General features: G+C 40.3%; 1 protein-coding gene across 1 annotated transcript; it reads right to left on the reverse strand.

The window, feature by feature from the left end:
• Positions 1-1,116: 1,116 nt before the first annotated feature.
• On the reverse strand, positions 1,117-10,513 carry TMEM185A (transmembrane protein 185A). Its single transcript, XM_059483088.1, has 7 exons — positions 10,344-10,513; positions 7,952-8,128; positions 6,957-7,164; positions 4,167-4,250; positions 3,150-3,326; positions 2,697-2,820; positions 1,117-2,192 (listed from the first exon to the last, which is right to left on the reverse strand). Exons 1-7 carry the CDS (start codon positions 10,379-10,381, stop codon positions 1,948-1,950), a joined length of 1,053 nt encoding a protein of 350 aa, XP_059339071.1. The 5' UTR covers positions 10,382-10,513; the 3' UTR covers positions 1,117-1,947.
• Between the last annotated feature and the right edge of the window lie 4,904 nt (positions 10,514-15,417).

Raw genomic sequence — 15,417 nt, forward strand, 5'->3', positions numbered from 1 at the left:
CTAAGCTTTGGCACTCTCAAGAGTTTTTCAAAATTCACACCCTACATTACAGTGAAAACCCTTTTGATTTTCTGGACCAAGGCCACACCTAGAACAGGACACAAGTGGCAGAGTCTCAGTATTCAGACACTTTACTGGAGCACTTGGGAACCTGTTCCCTTAGACTACAGCACTTGTGCCAGAGCTGTGGCCCTGGGCCAGTGCCTGCAGCTCCAGCTCTGAACCCCACGTGGAGCTGGGCTGTGACCTGGAGACAGACTGAGCTTCCCAGGGCTGGGAAGTGACTGCAGGGCAGGGCTGGGTGAAGGTCCCTGAGCAGTTCCTGGCCCCATCCAGGCCCTGCTGTGCCTCAGCTGAAGGGGAGCTGCAGAGGCTGGAGCTCCCCTGTTTGAGCAGCAGCAGATGGAGCTCTGTGGGCAGCACTGCCTGAGGGGCTGCCTTGGCTCTGTGCTTGGCAGCTGAGACCTTCCCAGTGCAGAGCTGTGCCTCTTCTCCCTTGCCCCTGCTGTGCATGGACTGCTCTCCTCCTGGGACGTGGTTTCTCATGCAAGCTCAGCCTCTGGTTTTCTTCTCCATGGCAGTGCAGGCAAATTGATGTCCAGTGACAATCCCACTGATGCTTGATTTGTTGAACCAGAATATAATAAAATATATATAAATTATATATAAATAAATATATATATATATATATATATATATATATAATAAAACTGCAGCAAAATTTCAGCTGTGGGATGGGACAGTGCTGGGTTGGGTTTCAGGCAGTAGCTGGTCCAGCCAAGAAAGCAAAGCTCTGGAGCATCTGAAATGGAAGTGCTGCATCCAGGTTTTACAGGCATACACCTTGAACACATGCAGAAATGTCCACACACTCCTTGCTCTTCCTGCCATCTAACATTGAAAAAATGAGACCTGTGGTATTTGAACTATCTAAACGTGGGTTACCCAAACAGAGAGCAGCTACAAGGTTTTGGGAATATGAGACATCTGGTTTTATAAACTACAGGACTACACATTTTGTAGACTCCATTTCTCCAAAGCACCTGTAAATCCAAGGCACACTGTCAAAGCAGGTCTTTCTTCAGACAAGAAAATGCTATGCCAACACCAACAAGATCCTATCTTGAAAAGTTTAATCATTTACAGTAACCAACACAAAGCTGGTAACAAAGACCAAGCTATGATATTTATACCAGCTAACCAACAGCTGTGAAAACTACCACAAATGTTTCTGGCACAGACCACACAATGTGAGAAACAGCTTATTAAACAGCCAGTCTAATGGGAGAATGGTACATGCTGCTCAAGAAGAACCAAAACATGAAACTGGAAAAGCAACAAAAACAACATGTAACTCCCAAGCCAGCACAAAAGTTGAAATACTTACATGAATATTTACACAGCTAACTCAAAAGTATCATGTAAGTCACCATACATTCTACTTCCCCTCCCAAAAAAAGGTTTCCAGTGTTGCCTCGGAAGTGCAACACTTTTGTGCCTCTGTGATGATTGCAGCTGAACAGAGAAAGAAGAGGTACTATGCTAAGGCATCCCAAAGCATTTAAAAGAGACATGAAAACAAGTGTATATTTAGGACCTAAAAGACACCTGGAATAGCATAGGCATTTCATACAGGGTTTTTAAAAAAATACTTTTAGATAATACTTATACTGTACACAACAGGACTTTTAAACAATATATTACACTGCTAAAAATGTTCATATAAATACTATACAGGCAAACGTGCAACCAACCTGTTAGGAAGGTTCACAAATTAGACAACCACATACTTCTGGAAAAGCACTCAGATTATCTTCAACATTTCTGATTTGTGTAATCCAAGCCACTGATTCAGCAATACCTATTTTAAAGGAATTGGGACAAGGCATGAGATGAAATACATCTGTCTGCTGATGACCAGTTCAAGTTTAATATGCTACTGTCATCTTAATCTGGCATATCAATGTTTAACTTGGGAGGTGGAATCACATATTTTCCAGGACTCTGGGTAATGACCACTCCAGTCTTTTTTCGGAACATTGGTGCAATTTTTGGTGGTTCAGGCAGTGGTGTTTCTTCTGTCTCCTCGTTATCTTCATGATGAAGATCATAAGAGATATTTCCATATTCTCGCAAGAATGGGAAAATTTCAAGCAGGAACTGGCAAAAGTCTTTGCGAATTCCAAACCACCCTAAAAGAAACAAAATCATTTTACATTATTAACAGAATGAACACACAATTAAGTAGACAGACTACTGAAGGTCTCTTGATTTTTTGCATATAAATAAGATTTGTTAATGCTGCTTCTCAGTGTTCCTTATGCCTATCATAACATTACAATTCAGGTTATACACACACAGACAGTCTGGACAAGCATTTGCACAGTTCCATGTCTGCACATGCATGCCTGTGTGTATATCTATCTGCATAAATTACAGCTACACCACCCCAGCAAGAATCCATTTCCTTTCACACATCACACAGTGTTGGGTCACATCAGTATAGAGAAGAAACACAAAGACTTTGCACCTCAACCAAAGTAAACAGTGCCACAGGGGAGGACCCTGTAAGCACTGAAACCTTATTACAACTGCCTGAAAATAATAGTACTACACAGAAAAGTCCTTTCTGAAAATACAAATCTTAATAAAATACATTGATTTTTAATCTGTTTCCAGGATTCTGAAATACTTACAGTGATTGCCTCCTTTTTGTCCAAATGTTGTTGCCATTAATGTTATCAGTGAAAGCCAGAGAGGAACAAATATGGGTATGAAAGAAAAAGAATTATGCCCATCCAGTCTGTGTACTAGCAAGATCTAAATGGAAAAAAATTATACGTCAGTTTAATTGCAATACTCACTTTCAAACTGCTTAAAGCATATGCTGATCTGAAATCTTAAACTTCACACATCAGTGAGAAAAAGTGGCCTTCACAGAAGCATGTAGTTATAGTTCCAATGTGATGCAAGTTTTACTCAAGAAACATTAAAGGAACATAGAATTCTTGTTTGTGTTTCATCTTTCCTGTTAATATTTTATTCCAAAACAAAGAGCAGCATTCTAATTTCAGTAACTTCAAAAATCGTAATTCATTTCTTACTGAAAAAAGAACAAGACACATCAAACTCATTATGGCCTTTTCTACCTCAAATGTGAGCAGTGGAACTACAATTGTCATCCAGCTGACAGCCATGGTTATGTGTGTCCTCCTCTGCTCAGCGATCACGTCCATGGAGCGCAGGAACAGCACAGACCACACGATGTAGTAGAGCACCACCAGGCACAGGAAGGACATCAAGATCCACAGAGGGACACAGACAACCTGAAAGAAGGACACATTTGATTTGTTTCAGCTGTAGGATTTTTTTTAATAAAGTGAGCCTACATATTAAGCCTAAACAAGAAAATGAAGTCTTTAACTAATATAATGTCTAACAGAAGGACATCAAGCTCATGTGTGTTGTTTCAAGACATAATCAGTTCAGGGCAGGGGTTCTCAGCTTTCTAAACCCCATCAAGATGAAACAATTTAAAATTAAGGCAATGTAGATCAACTTGAGTAAACTTCTGTGATTTTGTGTGGGCTCAAACTGTACTTGATTTTTAGTAAGTACTTCCACACTGGATACCTTACTTTAAAGAGTTTCAATCCTTTCTCAAGTTTTTTTTTTTTTTACAATAGAAAGATTGTCAGTTTTATGGCAGAAACCCAGACACAGAAACAGCACTTTTGTTCTAAAGGCACTTGGGACAGGACATCTCAGCAGTTCTGACAAAGACTACTTGCACAGTAAGTGGATTTACATTCATGGTAACACAACAAATAGAAGTAGTTATTTACCAATTCTCTAACTCACCAATCATTTTCATGGCTTGTTTAATGTTCCCATTGGGAACTTTGGGTGAGGATTTCTCTTTCAACTGCTGCTCAGAGATGAACTGCAGCTGATGGCACATTCCTCTCCCTCAGAGAATGATGTGCCCAAAGAACAGCCCCTGATTGCCATGACCACTGAATGGTGTGCCAGACCTTCAGTGAAGGATTGCTAAGTGAGCAAAAATGGGATCATGGACTGACCACGTATTAACTGTTCCCTAGAATAAATATCTTTATGAAGTTCAGCATTTAAACAAAGATAAAAAGAAAACACTGGTTACATACAAGCCATGGCCATCTGATGATCTCATCTAGTCTGAGTGCAATAAATATGAACTGTAGAATATTGACTGAACACAAGATTTCCAGCTAGAAAAAGAAAAAAACATTGGTTAACTTTTAGTATGAGAAACTTACCTCTAGGATAACCAATGAACCTGTCAAAGCACTTCTCTGACCCCATTATCACTGAAATATGAAAACTCATTTGTATTTACATTTTCTATTACTAAACATCCCTAAATTTGTGTGGGTGTGACCCCAACCAAATAATGTAGAGTCTGATGTTTTCAAGATCTTCCTTAAAAAAAAAGGGGGGGGGGCACTTAGAGTGATTAGAGAAATAAGAAAAGCCAAACTAATCACAAAGAAAAAAGCAAAGCCTCAGAAAACAGCTGTACTTTTCATACAAGAAATACTGCTAGAATAAAATTAAGTAGTGAAAAGACTTTCAACTTAAAATTAGTAAAATGAATCTTTTGGAATATTTCATAGTTTCACTAATGGGCAAAACTACCAACAGTCCAAATTAAAAGTCTAATTAAAATTAAAAATTCTGTCTAGGGAAAAAAAAGAAATACATGGAATATTGGAATATGACATCCAAATTCAAATAATTTACTGTATAATTGAGAGATATTTTAAATGACATCGAAGACATGGGTTTTGTGGCAATAGAGAAAAGCAATACTTCCCATTAAAATGTTAATGAAAGGTTTTCATGAGTTCTGCTTGCCACTATGAGAAACAGCCTTTCATTATACTTTGTTTTTTTTTTTTTAAAGTCTGTGTCTAGCTTGAACAAAGTGAGACAATGAAACACCATCACACTTGGCAAGATTCTGCTTCCAAAGTTTATGGGCAGCCCTACAATGGATAGGGTTTTCAGAGACCACAGAATTATTATCTGAAAAGTCTAATTGAAGCTTTTGAATGCAAGCTAGAAACATTACTCATTTTAATAAAAAACATGCAGTTATGTAAGGCCTCTTTCAAATGTAAGATTTCTCTGAAGGCAGACACTACATGCTACTTTTCACTAACACACATGATTGTGTAGATTGGGATCTGGATAAATGCCTTTGAAAGTTACAGTTCAGGGAGTCAAAAATCCAACAGGCAGCAGGTACTTGCCAGCTTCAGGGACCACAACAAAGTCTCCACTGTTCAACTATAAATTACTTTAAAAAGATTGAAAAAGTACACTTAAAATAATTGTGTACCACTGGCTTTCTTAAAAGAATAAACCACCAACACACCCCCCGCCTTAAGCATAAGACCAAACAACCAGAAAGCTGCAAGAGCAAAGAGAGAAAAAGATAAAAATCAGAGGATCAATTGCTGTAAATAGTTTATAGAATCAAGTTAACATATGAGATCTATGTGGCAAGTGCACACATATTTGCAGTGGCTCACAATTTAATGAATTCAACATGCTTTAAATAAATAGTGCTTTACTGAATATAAAATAGTGTAACACATAAAAGGAAGCTTTTTCTGAGCCCACCATGACACAGAGACAAAAACCCCAGCATGTACTTACTGATCACCCAATCAGATGCAGAACAGGAATGAGCAGATAATGTATTTCAGATTAAATACTTATGAAAATATTACCAGATTAACAACTGCTTTGATTACTCAAGTCAAAAATTGATGTCCTGTATTAAAGGCAGACCCTGATGTTTCTAGCAAATGAAAGGGAAATAATGAAATCTTCACAGAGTAAAAAGAAGAGAAAGTAGAACAGCACTAGGTGAAGATGACTAAGAGTAAAAAAAGAAATAAAAATGGGTTGAGACAGCTGTTGCCTTTTATGGATTCCACTTTCTTCTGCCAGCACTTAGCAGCTGTGCAGTTATCTGTAAATCAATGGGCAATCAAGCATCATCCAGTAGATGGCAAGCACTTCCACAGAAATTTTACTTTTAGCAATGCTTAACTATTAAGAGAACCCTGCAAAATAAATTTCTATTGGCAAATGTTGCAAAATGAACTTAGGATATCAGTTTACCAGCCAACATAACAATCACTTACCAAAAATGTTTCTCTCTAGTGAAAAACTCATCTTATGCTTATGTTAGAGAAATAGCCCCTTGAAATTAAAATACCTGAAAAAGCTGAGCCTCATCTAAAAATCAGATTTTAAATTGTTACAGGGTAGTTTGAGGACATAGCAAAATGAAAAACTCCTTAAAAAAATTCAGTATGAATTCTAAATTTATACCAAAATGTCACAATTGCAGGAGCACCTTGAGAATCCTTCCAAGGTTCTTCCAAAACCAAAGGGAGTTAGAGATAAGACAGAAGCAGAAAATAAAACCCTAATGTTCCTGCCTACCATTCACATTCCCAAATTAAAGATTAAACATATAGACTGTGACATTAAGACATTTTCATAACATTAAGACATTAAGCCCTGATTACATGGGGCTCTGGAAATTCAATTCTGCCTAGAGACAGTGCTTGCAATCAGTGGAAATTTTGCTATTGTTTCCATGTAAGTGTTTGGTATTGATCTATACTGCAGAGTTCCTGGTGACTTATTTTAACACAAAATAATAAAAAAGCAGGTTCAAAACATGCTGCAATTTGGTAGTTGAAAAAACTAGAAGATACTAGAAAAAGTTCTATTATTCTTGAGCCTGATTTCACTCCCATTGCAGGTGAGTGCATTTACAGGTGAGTGCAATTAACTGGACTGGTGTAGCCTTCTGAACTGTGCTTTCCTAAGAGACAAACTGCAGGATTCTGAACTGATCCCAAGCCCTGCAGAGCCATGAAGTGAAGCCTCACCTCCAGGGACCTGTCGTGTCGGAATCCCCACACACAAGCTGCAACTGAGACTGGAGACACAAAGAACAGGGGCATGAACACCAGAAGCCAGAAATGGGTTCCTCTTTCAATCCTGTCACACACCAGGACTTCAAACATCAGCAGGAGCAGGTGGATGCCTACTGCAATTAGCATTGCTTTGAACTCCACACAGGTTTCTCCTTCTGCTCTGAAAAGAGGATAAGGAAGAATTTACTTGCCTAAGAAAGCACATTACCCTGCAAACAACCCAGAACATTTCCTTCAGCTTCAGATATAAATTTGATAAAAATATAAAAGCACTTGTTTTTAATAAACATATACATTATACCCATTAAACTCCACTGCTGATGACCTAATAGGATTTCTTTCCCATAAAGCTCCATGTTTGAAGTATTTTACTCAAAGGGTGCAGTGGGATTTTTACAATTTGAAAATTTTTGAAGGCTTCCATAGCTGGGCAGATAAAACAGGATTTCTTTGCTAGTATATCAACAGTCAGTTATCATAAAGGCTGTTTGAAAACAAGCTAAATTTAAAATTATCTGTTTGATTTCTGCACCAGCATTCATTGAATTAACATCTTTCTCCAGAATTTCTTTATTTATCCAAGCCAGAATATTGGAACAGATATTTTCTGGTACTAAAAGTAAAATGACAACATACAGAGCTTCTCCCTATGCCACTAGACCCAATTCTAGATGGGGCAAACAAGACCTGAAAAACACAAAAATGTGTGTGTATCAGGAAATCTGTGCCCCAAGATTTTTCATTTAATATTCACCACAGACAGAAAAGACATTTATTGCACTTCATTTAAGGTCATTTTTCTTTTGCCCTGGAATCTTGAAATCCACAATCTACTCAAATTACCACAAACCTCAACACTGCTGTATTTAAGGCTGTGAAAGTTACTCTGTCCCAGACTGCCAGGACAGGACATTCCCTGCTGTGCCAAACAAACACCGCTCACTTACCGGTACTGAGGGTTCCGGGCCCACACTCCTGTTCCCACCGAGGCACCCACAATCACCATCAGCTTCCACAGCCATATTGGAGCAAACACAGCCCAGTAACTCCACTGGATTTTGTCATCCAGACGCAGAGAGAGCAACACAGAGAAGAGCAGCAGGCAGGCATAAATAAGGAATTTGCTATTGAACAAACAAAGAAAACAACCCAGTCAGGAATCAAGGCAGGCAACTTCACATTGACTTTGTAGAGGACAACCCAGTCAGTCACAGCTGAAATTTCCCTGGGATGCTTCCTAATAGAAAAGGTATCAAGCTTCTTTGCAAAGAATCAAATATTTCATCACAGATACACAGCATATGTCATCTATTTCATTTATAAAACCATTGCTTCAAGGAAACACAGAAAAAGCATTTCTGCATAGCAATCTCAGTGAATGGACTGAGATAAATAGTTCCCTTCCACAAGGATCCAGTCAGGAGCTCTGTTATTAGAGGCACACAAATATACTAGCTGTACATGTTTTTAAAAATTGTGTTCTGTCATACAAATCAAATGAAGTAGCTTTTGATATTCAAAACTGAGTTATACAATTTATGAAATTTTATCCACACCAAGTTATTATGAATTGGGGCCAACTTCAGATAATTTTTTTCTTAATATTAACATTCCATTAAAAAACAGTATTTTAGAAAGAAAAACCCAACAGGTTAAATGTTTAGCAAAGTTACCTATTGTACACTGAAGTTTCTCACTGGAACATCGAGGATGATATTTACAAATTTAAAATAGCTACACTGGTACAGTTTATAACAGAGTCAATTTAAGAATTAATAAACATATCTGTATACTTGAACAGTGGCACAGCAACTGCTTGTACCACAGAAATCAGACAAAACAATTACACTGTAGGCAATTTCCTCAAAGGACAGGAAGGGAAAAGTCTCCCACCCATCCACCCGAAGCTCACTGACTGCTTTATAAAACACATAAATAGGTTTCAACACTGTTTCAGTGAAGCAATTGTGTTTTAAAACATGGATAACCTAAGGAACAGAATAATGCAGCAACAATCAGGAATACTTTAATTTCTCCAACAGCACAACTCAAACTACCCACCTTCACTCACATCAAATAACAAAGCATTCATCAGATCAGAATTGCTATGTTTGATATCAAGCTGTTTTGTTTCTACTCAGAACAAGTGTCTCATCTGCACCTTAATAATGAAGAAAAGATTTATTGTGTCAGCATCTCCCTGCATGCTTGATGAAACTATCCCAGGATAGGATGATATAAACCGGTCACACCTCACAGCAACAGAGATGTCTCAGCTCCTCGGCTAGTCATCCTTTTCTGACATTCAATATTTGTGTCATTTGCACGTTCCCTGGCTCCTCAATAAACACGGCAATGAAACATCCCTGCTCCCCGGGTGTTCCAGGCACACCAAAACATAAAGACACCTGCAAAACTCCAACATTCGGCTTGTTCATTCACCCAGCACCCAAACAAGCTGCAAGCACCGCTCTGAAGCAACAAAACTTTATAAGCGTCTAGAACTTCTGTTCCTACTTTTCCACTAACTCTGACCACACATATTTCAATTGTGTGTTTCAGCTTCTGTTACAATGCACTTCCTGGAGCTTTGGTTACCCTTTTGTTTGTCCAAACAACTGACTGAACACGGCTTGCTCTCACGGGCATCATGTAAAGCCTCTTCCACGTGCAAGGTTCTTCCAGGACTCTCAGCATCTCAAGCCACCTTGCAGGTCCTTAGTCTGTGGTCTTAAAATTAAAACCCGGTAAAATTTAACTAATTCTCTCGGTTTCTTTAAAAGTTACATGTCCGTACTTGCTTGGGGAACCAGCAGAGCCCCGGGCTGTTAATGTTAAGGGAGCCGAAGGAAGCGCTCCCCTGTCCCGGTGCTCGCACCTGGGACACGGAGCCTCCGCCGCTCGGTCACAGCCCGAGCTGGGGCGTGCGGGGCCAGAGCACCGCGGTAAACACTGGAGCACAGAAAGAGCTGGGAGCAATGTGAGAGTTACACAATAACAAAGCAGACGAGGGGAAGCGGGGCTGCAAAGCAGATGTGCAGCGCTCGCCCTCCCAGCCCGGACGGCGAAGGAGCCGCGGGGAGCCCGCACCGCCTCCCGGGGGATGGGAAGGTTGGATTCGATCATCTCGGAGATTTTTTCCAGCCTGGCTGATTCAGTGATCCCGGGCAGGAAACCAGCCGGGAACGGCGTGTTCCAAACGCCGCCCGAGCTCGCGGTGCGGAAGGGCCACCCGAGGCCGCGCTCCGCTCCAAAGCTGCCGGGTCCCGCACCCAGCGCTGCTCCCGGCCGGATCCCGGGCTAACCCTGCCGGGCGAGCGCTGCCCGTGCCGCACTCACCTGGGGTTGAAGTCCTGGAAGAAGCCGCGCAGGTTCATCGCGGCCCCTCTACCAGGCGCTCATGGCGCGGCCCCGCCACCGCTCCAGGGCCTGGCCTGCCCGGGCCTCGCCGCCGCCCCGCGCATGCGCGCGGCCTCTGCCGGGAACCGGGCCGGCCCACACTGCCGGGCTTCGCAAGGAGCGCTGCGCATGCGCGCCAGGCAGGGAAGGGCCAAGGCAGGGAGGGGCCAAGGCAGAGGGCGTGGTTAGTGGGCGGAGCTATGGTGAAATGGGCGGGGCTAAACTGGGCGGGGCGGTCCCACCCCGGCGCTTCCCCCTCTCGAAGAATTTTTTCCTCATTTCTCTCCCAAATTGGGTTTTTGCCAATGTGAAGTCAGTCGTGCGGGTCCTGGTGCTGCATGACCTCGTACAAGCCCTTCTCCAGTTCTCTCGGAGCCCCTTAGGTCATGGAAGGTGCTCCAAGGTCTCCCTGGAGCCTCTCTTCCCCAAACTGAGCAGAATTTGGATGACAATTTCAGAATCTCTGGGTAATTCTGGGACATTTCAGTGTCTGGGACAATGAAATCCCTGGGCATTTAGGGACAGCTCTACAAAACGTTTGTCATAATCCAGTATTCACTGAAAAATGTTCCAAGTACAAATTTGAAAAAACCCAAATAAACTATGTATGTGCCTTCTTGGAGACAAAGAAAAGGCATAAAGAGAATCAAGGTGGATTAAAGTGAAACAAATTGTGGTCAGAAAGGAGAGAACTGGGCTTTCTGTTGTTTGGGGTTTTTTTGTTTGTCCATTTGTTTAAGTGAACGTAATTAGCTGTTGGAACAAATTACCCTGAGAAACAGGAGATTTTTCACTTTTAAATAAAGTCTGGATGGCTCTCTGGGAGATAGATGCTAATCTAACTCATGCTAATCAGTTTGACTGTAACAAGACTTATGAAATTCTACAGCAGATCTACATAGTTTACACTATGACTCCATGCTAGGGCAGATAATCTGGTGGCAGATTTTTGAAGTGAAAATCCCCAGAGCTCCTCCCTGAGGGTTATATTGCAAGCAAAAAGCTAATAAAAACAAGCCAGAAAACCAAAACAAAACACCACAATCATATCTTAAGCTTTAGTTTTTGCAGAAAGATGAAATTGAGTAAATAATCCAAACCTCCCACCACCTGCCAGCAGGACTGGTGATTTTTACCAAAGAAGTTAGGTGTGCATGCAGGGTGGTTTGTTAAACACCACAGCTGCTCATAGCCCGTGACAGTACTCATTCGTTACTACAGATCAATAGTATGGTGATGATTCCTCTGCAGATATTCACTGGCAGATTGTAGCCAACTGTAACTCCAGTGGCAAGAGCACAAACAGCCGACAGACATCCACACCAGGAGCTTTGCACACAATAAATTCACCTGTGAAGCCAGCGCATGGCAAAGGCTATGGGAAAGCAAGGACAAGGACAAGGACTGGCAGTGGGGAGGGTGTGAGGAGCCTGGGGAGAAATCAGGATAAGAAAGAAGCAAGAACACATAATGGAAAAATGTGGGGGAAAGGATGAAGGCTGGACACTCTCCAGAAAGATGGAAAGGACCCTGACAGGATATGTGCCAGGGCAGTACAAAAGCTTGTAAGGAACCAAAGAATTAACAGCCTTAAACAACTGGAAACTAGAACCTTGGTTTTCATTATGCTTTTGAAAAAGTTGAGCCTCATCGGTTTGGAAGGGAGAACAATTATGTGTGATGTATTTGTCCAAGGTAAAATACATCTACTGCAATGCATAAAGAAGCTACTAGACAAGGCCTGTAAGCAGCCAGATGCAATCATAAAACAAGTCAAAATATTAATAACAAGGAATTAGCTTGAGAACTTTTAATAATTCAGAAGGCTAATAAAGCAGCTTGGCATTTCTGAGAATATTCATGAAGTTCTGTAGAAGTAAATCAAGAAAGATTTGTTCTGCAGTTACAATGTTTGGCTGACTGCCCAGGCAGCAGAACAGTTCCTATGAGGTATGAAGAACTAGGAAAGAAACCCCTGGTTACAGAAATGAAAGCTCAGGGAACATATTTTGTACTGGTACCTCAGGAGAGCAGAGCTAAATTTTTTGATTTGAAGTCAAATAATTGTGAATTTTAGGAGCTTTCTTAGATTTTTTTGGTGGTCTCAGATTTCCTGATGGCTATGGTGAGATACTACCCACACATGTGAGGGTGATGTTAAGGAGAACTGGAGGGCAGAGAAAATCCAAGCTCTTGTCTAAACTTAAAGACTTAAAAGACTTATCTTAAGTTTACATTTTATAGTAATTTAAGGGTAGGAGGAATAATATGGGCAGCAGATAAAAGAAGCAGCAAGTCATCTGATTTCTGTGAAGTCTTTGTGTCTACAGCTGATTGAGACTTGAATGCTGGGAACTGAAGTGAATCCCCTGAGACAGTTTATGTTGGAAATCAAACACAAATTTTGGTTTCACTCAATTTATCTATTTTCTCAAATTAGTTAAAGAAGAGATATAGACTCTCTTTCATAGTCACTGCCATTACTGCTTTTATAAGCCATCTTGTACTCTTATTCTGCTTAAAAAATATAAACTAGGAGGATCCCTATCCTTGACAGGCCAAAGTTAAATGCAGGAAATAAAACCTGAATCAGCCTTCTAATTTGAAAAGCTTGCTTTGCTGTTGACAGTCAGCCTTGACTCCTTCCTAACACACCATATAATTCACATGTCCCATTTGCTTTATAGACTTCTCCAAGTGCCACTGTTAGGTGACTGGAATGCTGCAGCATTAAAGGGAGGACAGCAGATCAGCAATAACTGACTGATGTGGCTGACAGCAACCATGAACTGTTTCTAGAATAATTTTTCACGGTCTATGACAGAACATCAAATTGTTTACAAAAACAAATCTTCAGGTTTGAAAATCCCCATTTGAATTTCAGTTGATTTTGCTGTAGGCCTTCCTGTTAACATTTATTCACAGAATAAACAAAGTGTGACCAATAATTGACAAAGAAGAGATTGTTCAATCTATTATAATGTATTTATACCAGCCAGTAATTTTGCACAGTTAAGAACAGTAATGATCTAATAAGTATATATGTGTTATTGTCATTGGCATTGCACACAGCTGCTTGGTTCTGAAATGAGGGCCTTCAATTTCAATGAAATTTTCAGTAATTCCTGCAATAATATTGTTTTGTGTCCTACTTGGGAGGTTAGAATGATTTAAAGCCTTTACCCTTGAACGTTTTGCTTCTGTCTGTTGGATGTTGTGCCTCTAAATTACTGTCCTCCCGCCTGAAACATCTTTGCAGAGTTGTAGCAGTTCAGCAAGTTGCAGTTTATATTAATGCCAACTATGACTGTGATGTGAAGCAAGTTACAATACTAAATCACCATGAATTTCATAGGCTGTTCTGCCAGCTGGATCTCAGAAAATGCATTCTTGTGCAGCTCTTTGTCCTGAGCAGGATTTGACACAATGATTTGATGTCACCTGCAGAAGATGTGTCTGTTTATAGTCGATGTTTCTGTCTTAAACTAATCAGCTGTTTTACTCATTGCTTGTTCTCCTGTTGAAAGGACGGTCATTTAAGCAAGTTTGTGTTCCATGCCTCTTTTCCTGTGCAGTCTGTGTGGTTTTTCTGCCTCACCACAGCTTCCAAGTTATTCATTTTTTATGTTGCTCTACACACAATTTTTTCTTCCAATGTGCTTAGTAGCCGTTTAAGGTACAGCATGAAAAGAAGGCATTGGATCATTGTTCTATGAATAAATCCTATCAATTTCCTCATAGTAGTGATTTATCAGAGCAGATTCTTTTATTCAAGGCTGTCTTAATTATTTTTTAATTTCTTTCTTCTTAGTTCCTTCCTTCTTCATTTCCTTTAAGACTTTGATGGAGGATCAGATCATGCATATTGTCCTGGCAAAATTAATATATTGTTCTATTCTTAAACCCATCCAGCACAAAACAAGACTTATTTGGAGTTTTTACTTTCAGCCCAATTGAGCTACTTGTTCCAGATGAACACGAAGCTCCTCCTTACATGGCTCCTTTTTTTTGAGTGAAGGCACCTGGAAATTTTACCTACAGCATTAATCAGATTAAGAACTTGAGTGCTGACACAGATCAGGTGTTCCAAGAATCTCAAGCATCTGTGTGCCTGGATAACACACACTTCAAATGCAATTTCTGTCCCTGACTCATCTGGGCTTCTCTCAGAAGTCAAGTGAGATAGAATGAGATAAATGCCTAAATACCTTCAAATTAAATAAGAGGTTTTGGATGCTGGACACAAGAGGTGAGTTCCACTCAGGGTGCCTCACAGCACTGTAATCATTTGCAGCAGGGTTGCATGTGAGTTACAACACTGGCATCCTGATGTACTAACACTGTGCAACACAAACTTCAGCCAGAGATGCTAGACAAGGATAAATGAGGCTTCATCTTATCAGAAATTGGATATATCATAGCTCCTTTTGCAATACATTCAGGGAAAGGCAGCATTGGGTTAAATATCAATATTATTGTGGCATATTTATGTGGCTCTTACAGAGATAAAACACTTAACCAGCTACTTGCTGCATTTTATTCTGTGACAATGACTTATTTACATCTCACCACATTGAAAAGACACACAAAGATATCCTAAAATAATACAGCTCACCTAAGTCTCTGATATTTCAGCCATGAAGTAAGAGATGAATTGTTAATAAAATTGGATTGGAGACAGGAAATGAAAGTGAACAGCACCAAAGGGAATTAGCTTTTTTTATTTTTTTTACCTTTGCTTCAGGTCTGAGGTCTAGCAAGATGACATTTTGGAATTTTGGAATCATCTAGGAGCTATCCAATTTAAACATAAGTGAAAATCAGAAAGCTTCAGCTCAGTGGTCCAAAGAGGAGTGTTGGATTACCTCCTCTCACAAAGGATGACTTCAGTAAGAGGACAGCATGAGCTGATTAATCTTCCCTGGGCTTTCAGCTTTACAAGTCTACCAGCTCTTTGGTTTTTAACTTGGACTGTAGTGAATATGTGTATATCTTTCGAGGAAAAACAAAAACA

Source organism: Ammospiza nelsoni, chromosome 15 (genome assembly GCF_027579445.1).
Source record: "Ammospiza nelsoni isolate bAmmNel1 chromosome 15, bAmmNel1.pri, whole genome shotgun sequence".
Taxonomy (NCBI): Eukaryota; Metazoa; Chordata; class Aves; order Passeriformes; family Passerellidae; genus Ammospiza; species Ammospiza nelsoni.